Source organism: Nomascus leucogenys, chromosome 13 (genome assembly GCF_006542625.1).
Source record: "Nomascus leucogenys isolate Asia chromosome 13, Asia_NLE_v1, whole genome shotgun sequence".
Taxonomy (NCBI): Eukaryota; Metazoa; Chordata; class Mammalia; order Primates; family Hylobatidae; genus Nomascus; species Nomascus leucogenys.
Genome location: NC_044393.1, coordinates 99,662,091 through 99,669,573, shown reverse-complemented (window position 1 = coordinate 99,669,573; position 7,483 = coordinate 99,662,091). Strand labels below are relative to the sequence as shown.

The 7,483-nt window shown below is 46.7% G+C and overlaps 1 protein-coding gene across 1 annotated transcript in view; it reads left to right on the top strand.

Annotated features, from left to right (window-relative positions):
- Nucleotides 1-538: 538 nt before the first annotated feature.
- Nucleotides 539-7,483, top strand: part of RHEB (Ras homolog, mTORC1 binding) — a 54,123-nt gene continuing 47,178 nt past the window's right edge. The window contains exon 1 of the mRNA XM_030826195.1: nt 539-1,001. Coding sequence (XP_030682055.1) covers nt 950-1,001 — 52 coding nt within the window. The 5' untranslated portion in view covers nt 539-949. The remainder of the gene's footprint in view (nt 1,002-7,483) is intronic.

Sequence of the window (7,483 nt, the reverse complement as noted above, 5' to 3'; positions counted from 1 at the left end):
AAATTCCTAACACTTTGAATTAACGCAGACTCCATGCTTCCCACAGTCCTTCGGCCGTGGGCGACGCTTAGTCACCACTACATCCTCAAACCCAGACACAAACGCTAACGCAGCTCAAGGAGAATTTTCAAAAAACCCCCGAGGGAGGAGCCAGCCCACCCGCCGCCCGCCCCGGCCACGCGCCTCACGCCCTTCACGGGCTCAGCGGGCGCGAACCCACCAACCGCTCAGCGTTTCGCCAATCACCGCATCTCCCACCTATTGCCCCGCCCTGCGCTCCGTTCCGGCCAATCACCAGGGAGCCACCGTTTGTCTCTCCGCCTCTCCCGCCCGCCCCAACCGGTTGGAAGTTTGAAGCCTTCAAACCTAGCCGGCGCCCAACCGCGCGGTAGCAGCGCGGTGTATTTTTAGCTCCTGGGCGGGTAGCCCCGCCCCCCATCCCCGCCTCCTTGCTTCCCCCAATGGGAGATGGAGTTTCCGATACGTCATCGAGCGGCTGTGCAGGAGCTGTCCAATCGGCGCTCGGGGAGAATGGCGTAATTAAAAAGCGGCGGAAGAAGGTGGGAGGGTCATGACGCAGCGAGTTTTAGTCGTGACTTTTCTAGGGGCATCGCGGCGTCCCCTTTTTTTGCCTTTAAAGTAAAACGTCGCCCCGACGCACCCCCCGCGAATTTCGGGGGGCGGAGGCGGCGGGCCACGGCGCGAAGAGGGGCGGTGCTGACGCCGGCCGGTCACGTGGGCGTGTTGTGGGGGGGAGGGGCGCCGCCGCGCGGTCGGTTCCGGGCGGTTGGGAGCGCGCGAGCTAGCGAGCGAGAGGCAGCCGCGCCCGCCGCCGCCCCTGCTCTGTATGCCGCTCTCTCCCGGCGCGGCCGCCGCCGATCACAGCAGCAGGAGCCGCCGCCGCCGCCGCGGTTGATGTGGTTGGGCCGGGGCTGAGGAGGCCGCCAAGATGCCGCAGTCCAAGTCCCGGAAGATCGCGATCCTGGGCTACCGGTCTGTAGGTGAGTGGCCGGTGGCCGCGCGGCCTCCTCGCACCGCCGGGGCCTCGCCTGGGAGCCGGGTCGCGGCCGGGCCTGCGAAGTTTGGAGCCGGCGCGGCCATGTGGCGGGGCGGGCGGGGGCCGCGCGTTTCGTAACCACCATTTTGAGCGGAGGTGGTGGCGGTCGGGGCGGCGTCCTCGCCGGTCTAGGAGCTGCGGTAGCCGGGCGCCCTCCGCGGGCCGGGTGGGCAGGTGGCGGCTGGGCGGAGGGCGTGGGAGGCTTGGGGCGGGGGCCGTCGGCCGCCGAGGAGTCCGGGGCTCGTCTGAGGGAGTGAGGCGGCGCCGGGGAGCCGCGCTAGAGGCTGCCGCGAGGGAGTCACACCTGCCTCGCCGCCTTCGCCGCGGGCGCGCGTGACCGGGGCTGGTGGTCTCCCCCACCCCGCCCCCGATGCAATGAAAAGAAGGTCCGTGGGATTTTAACAAAGGAAGCAGCACCTCGGCTTCATTCCATCTGTGGTGAAGTTTACCCTTGTAAAGAAAACTAGGGACTCAGAGGACGTTTGGGCACTGAACGCAAGTTTTCTGCATAGGAAACCTAGGCGATCCCCCAAAAGAGGCCCCTCTGGAGGCCCTCGAGATGCTGCTGGAGGCCTGGGTAGGAAGACAGAGAAAAAGGAATGTCTGATCTCTCGGTGCCCTATTTTTCTTCGGGAAGGAATAAGGTCAGGTACTTGCAACCAGGCTGTTGAAGTAATTCCAAAGTCTTTTTGTTTTATTTTTCTTCCCCCAAAAGGTTGACATACATTTGAAACGGTTCCTAGCAGTCGCCTTACTGCTGAATAAGGTGGCTTAGGGTCGGGTTGGGGGGCGGACGGGGTGTCACACAACGAGCGGTTTTCTGGCCTGTGAGAACCCAGAGCGATTGAACTTAGACACGCTTCAGGGTGAGGCTGTATTGTCTCCCGACATCCGGAAGCCTGGAGAAATTACGTTCATCTTTTCGGGCTGTTTTGAAGTAACTGTCTGTAGAAGACGTGCATCGGGCCACAGTTGGGGGGATGGGGAGGTGAAAGCGAGGGTTCAGAGGCTCCGGTGATTGCGGAACGGGGTGACTATCTGTCATGGGAAGCTTGTACCTGCCTGCCGCTCACTGGATGCACTCCCCAACTGCGCTTTCCACCGCCGGTGCCAGGGTCTGTGCTCTTTGACCAAGATCAGCCACTGCATGCTTACTCATCCTTTTACCACCCTCCGTCGAGAGCCGGGGGGAAATTAAGGGCTGAAAGAAGCTTGGCTAGAGATGCGGGGTGCCTAGAGTCGTAGGGGAACTCTTGTGCGACGAGGTGCTGAATCCGAGGGGATGAATAGGTGGCAGCTTTAATAGCTGCAGCCAGGAAGTAACCACGAATCAAATGGAGCGGTTCAAAGTCACTAACTGTTAAAATATCAACATGGAACCTGGGATCCAACCTTTATTGGCAGCCTGAATCCATGCTCTTGTCTCTGTTCTCTTGATTTCCTCCTCTGCATTTTGAGGAGTTGGGACGCGAGGTGTCCTGGCTCTTGGCTGAGCCCTCCCTAGTCAGTCAAGTAAGTACTTACTGGCAACTATTTGAAAATAGTAGTCCCCTGGATAATCACGTTATAGGCAACAAGTACCTCGGCTACCTGATTTCAACCCAAGAGAATGACCTAAAGATCTTGACTGATTTACCCTTTTAAAATGTTGAAATGGTAGCTCTAGTCTTTGGTGAGCAGGGCTAGTTTTATCACTTTTTTTTTTTTTTTTTTTTTTTTTGCTCAAGAATTTCTTTATGTCCAGTTGAAATCCATTCTGTTTTATCTTCCCTCTGTTCAGCGTCCTCCTGAGGACGGAGATGTGACAGGCCACCCCTTAGCCTTCTCCTTAAAAACATGTATTTTAAACTGCTGCTTGTGAAGTACTGTACTTAGTCTCCGGTGGGATACAGGGTCACTTTTAGTCCCTATTTTCTGTCTTCAGTATTTCATATTCCTGCAACCTACCCCACTTCTCCATATTTATTTTCAAGCGTAGTCATATTAAACGATTTTGGAGAGGTTAAGTTGCTCCCAATCTTGTATTTGATTTTTTTTTTTTTTTTTTTTCGAGACAGAGTTTCGCTCTTGTCACCCAGGCTGGAGTGTAATGGCGCGGTCTCGGCTCACTGCGTCCTCCACGCCCCGGACTCAAGCGATTCTCCTGCCTCAGCCTCCAGAGTAAATGGCACTACAGGCGTGCACCACTACTCCCGGCTAATTTTGTATTTTTAGTAGAGACCGGTTTCACCACGTGGCCAAACGTCAGGCTTGTCTCAAACGCCTGACCTCAGGTGGTCCGCCCACCTTGGCCTCCCAAAGTGCTGGGATGATAGGCATGAACCACCATGCCCAGCCGCATTTGATTTTAAAGTGTATTATGAGCCGGGATATTTTGTAGTTTGTGGGGTCTTTTTTAGGGGAAGGAGATTAGGTTTTGCCAGCAGGTTTCTTCTAGTAAGCCACCGTTTTGAAAATTACTCAGCATGCTCACTTCTGGGAGCTTACTGGTATGTTTGCTTGCAAATGGTGCTATACCAGAGAAATCTGAGTACATGTGTTTCTAGATTGTGGTATTTTGTGATGCTGAGCTATTTTGTCCTATATTCTGGAGGTAGAGCCACATAAAAAGGCTCCACACCTTTCTTAGAATGTTCTCTTGATTAAATACATTAAGCCAGTTTGACTAGTCGGATACTTGTCATTGTGACTTTGTCATACCACAAACTTTATTTTTAAAGTTGTCTTCAGATAAAACAACAAAGTGCTAAGTTTGTTTTACTAGTTGGCTTTCCCCTTTTTTTTTTTGAGACAGAGTCTCACTCTGTCACCCAGGCTGGAGTACAGTGGCGTGATCTGGGCTCACTGCAATCTCTGCCGCCCAGGTTCAACCGATTCTCCTGCCTCGCCTCCCAGGTAGCTGGGATAACAGGCGCCTGCCACCCGGCCCAGCTAATTTTTGTATTTTTAGTAGATACTGGGTTTCACCATCTTGGCCAGGGTGGTCTTGAACTCCTGACCTCGTGATCCACCTGCCTCGGCCTCCCAAATTGCTGGGATTACAGGCGTGAGTCACCATACCCAGCCCACTACTTGGCTTTCAGTTTTTTGTTTTTTTTTGTTTTTGTTTTTGTTTTTTTGAGTGTTGTCAGAACTACCAATAGGGAAGATAGAATTCTCAGGTAATCTATACAATTGTCCCTCCCAATCCCCTGTACTTTTCATGTTATTTACAGTGTTAAAGTTTTTAAGGACACGTCACCTATAACTCTGGGAGTCTGGCTTTCAGGGAGTGTTTTGTATTAACTGTTCCCGTGGTGGCCAAAAGTACCAGCTCCCTGACATTCCGTTATTTCTACCACAACGGAGTAGTCCCGCGATAGAAAGTAACTCAACTTAATCAAGTTAAAATGGTAGTGTTACATAAACTGTCTTCAGCCTGGTACATCTTTCACTGGGATTTTACCTGTACAGAGAGCTTTGGTAACCTAGTTTACCATTAGACCATAATCAAAAGCTGGTTGTCGTATATAAGCCTCTTACATACAGTTAATGAGAGGGATGGGATCACAGGCATGTGAAAGATCATAGGGGGAAAATGAAACAGCCTTGTGGTTTGGAAGAAGGCAATTCAGCAAAAGTACTCAAATTATTACTTTGTCAAAATGTTTTAGGTAGTATTTAGAGTCTTCGTGAGGAAAGATGTCATTAAATATTTGGTTGTTCCCAGCAGATTCCGACTTACTGTTTATTTTTTAAGTTAACCTATCATTTGTTGACACTTTTTATTGAAAAATTGAAAGGTAAAACAATATTTGCTATGTATGAAATCTACCAGTATGTGAAATTGTATATTCAGGTGCTTAATATTCTAGCGTTGTATACTTGTGGGTGGGGGTAGTCCTGAAGTGGCCACTTTGTATTGAAACTTGAAATTACTGTTTTTCAGTCTCATTCATTGTTCTGCACAAGAGCATAATCAGAATTCAGATTTCTGATTATGACTTTCCAGTGCCAAATGTTATTTTGCTGTCCATATGGGTTATATCTCTCTGTACTTCATCACCCCAAAAAGAAACTCTGTACTCATTAGCAGTCACTCTCCATCCTGCTTCCCTGTCAGCCCCTGGCAACCACTAATCTTTCTGTTTCTATGAATTTACTTACTCTGGACATTTCATATAAATAAGAACATACATAAGTAGTCTTTTGGGGCTGGCGTCTTTTACTTAGTATAATGTTTTCAAGTTTCGTTTATGTTGTAGCATATGTCGCTTCTTCCTGTTTAGTGCTGACTAATATTCCATCATGTGAGCATACCACATTTTTTCTATGCATTTGTCAATTGGATATGTGGATGGTTTCTTTTCTTTTTTTTCTTTTTTTTTTTTGGCAATCATTTTTTATTTGTTTACTTTTCTGAGGCAGGGTCTTGCTGTGTTGCCCAGGCTGTAGTGCAGTGGAACTATCATGGCTTACTGCAGCGTCAACCTCCTAGACTCAAGTGATCCTCCTGCCTCAGCCTCCTGAGTAGCTAGGACTGCAGGTGTGCGCCATCACACCCAGCTAGTTTTTTTTATTTTTTTGTAAAGGTGGGAACCTTGCTCTGTTGCCCAAGCTGGTCTTGAACTCTTGACCTCAAGCAGTCCTCTCGCCTCAGTTTCCCAGTGTTGGGATTACAGGTGTGAGCCACCACTTGGAGCTCTACTTTCTGGCTACTATAAATAATAATGTTTTGAACATTCCCATACAAGCTTTTATGTAGACATATGTTTTCATTTCTCTTGGGTACATCCCTGGGAGTGGAATTGCTGGGTCATTATGGTTAACTGTGCTTAATATTTTGAAGAACTGTCAAATTGTTTTCCAGAACAGCTGCACAATTTTATATTCCCATCAGCAATGTATGAGGGTTTAATTTTCTCCACATTCTCGTCAACACTTGTTACTGTCTTTTTCATTTTAGCCATCCTATTGGGTGTGAAGTGGTATCATAGGATTTGCAAATAATTTCTCCTGTCTATGGGTTGTCCTTTTATTTTCTCGATGGTGTCCTTCAAAACAAAAAGTTTTTAATTTGAAGGCCGATATATCTATTTTTCTCCTGCCACTTATGCTTTTGGTGTCACATCTTAGAAGCCATTGCCTAATCCGAGGTCATATAGATTTACTACTATATTTTCTTCTAGATATTTTATCCTGTTAACTCTTAACATTAGATCTGTGATCTATTTGTAGTTAATATTTGTATATGATGTGAGGGAAGGATAGAACTTTGTTCTTTTGCATGTGGATATCAAGTTGCCCCAGCTTCTTTTGTTAAAATAATGTTCTTTCTTCACTGAATTCCCTTGTCCAAGATGAAGTGACCATAAATATAAGGACTCACTCATCCCATTGATCTGTATGTCTGTCATTATACCAGTACCATACGATCTTGATTACTGTAGTTTTGTAGCTGGTTTTTAAATAGGGGGCATATGAGTCCTCTAACTTTATTATTTCTGAAGATGTTTTTGGGTATTCTCAGTCCCTTGCATTTCCATATTGAATTTTAGGACTAGATTGCCAGTTTCTGCCAAAAAAGCAACTGCAATTTTGATAGGGTGTTTCACGGTTTTGCAGGTATCTTTTAATGTCTTAACAGCTGGATTCTCCTATCTGCTCCTGAATTCATTCTCTTAACGTTATTTTAATGAAGTAAGGAGTACCTGAATAGCTTTTTCAGATAGTTGAATATTCTTTGATACCGAAACTTCACAAGTGATAGTTTGGAAAGAATAGTTAGTTATACTATGCAATCTGAGATCATATTGATGAATTTGCCCAACTCCGCAGGTCTGCTTTATACTTGGAATGGATCTTCTACCATGCCTGGTTTTGTAGCGTTACTGGTCATTTGGAAAATATTTGTTCATCGTTACGCAGATCTTCCACATGTTGACACATTTTATTATACAAGCATTTTTAAAAATCACATTTGTTAATATCACCACCAATCTCTGCAAAGTCTTAAGTTTTAGAACACTGTTCACTATGAGTGGTCCAAGTTTTCCAAAATTCTAATTTCCTCCTTGAGTTCAAATAATTTTCTTGGCAACATGCTACCAGTTTTTACTTGAATTGACTGTTTTGTTTCTTTAATTTCCAAGAAAATGTCTGCCAGCTATTCATATTTGCAATAATGATAGTTTGTCATCATTTTTGCAAGTAGAAAAGGCATTCATGATAAAAGTGGCCAGTTCAGATCACTTCTCAAATGATTGCACAAGTGCTTTTTTTGGAAACAACCATCATACTTCAGTATGTAACAGAGGTGCTTTATGTGTACATCTCATTTTGTCATGCAGAATATTAAAAAGACATGTACCAAAGGGTCAAGATTTAATATAATTTTACTGCTTTTTCAAGGACATTGTTAAGTAGAAACAGCTCTTTTCCCACTGT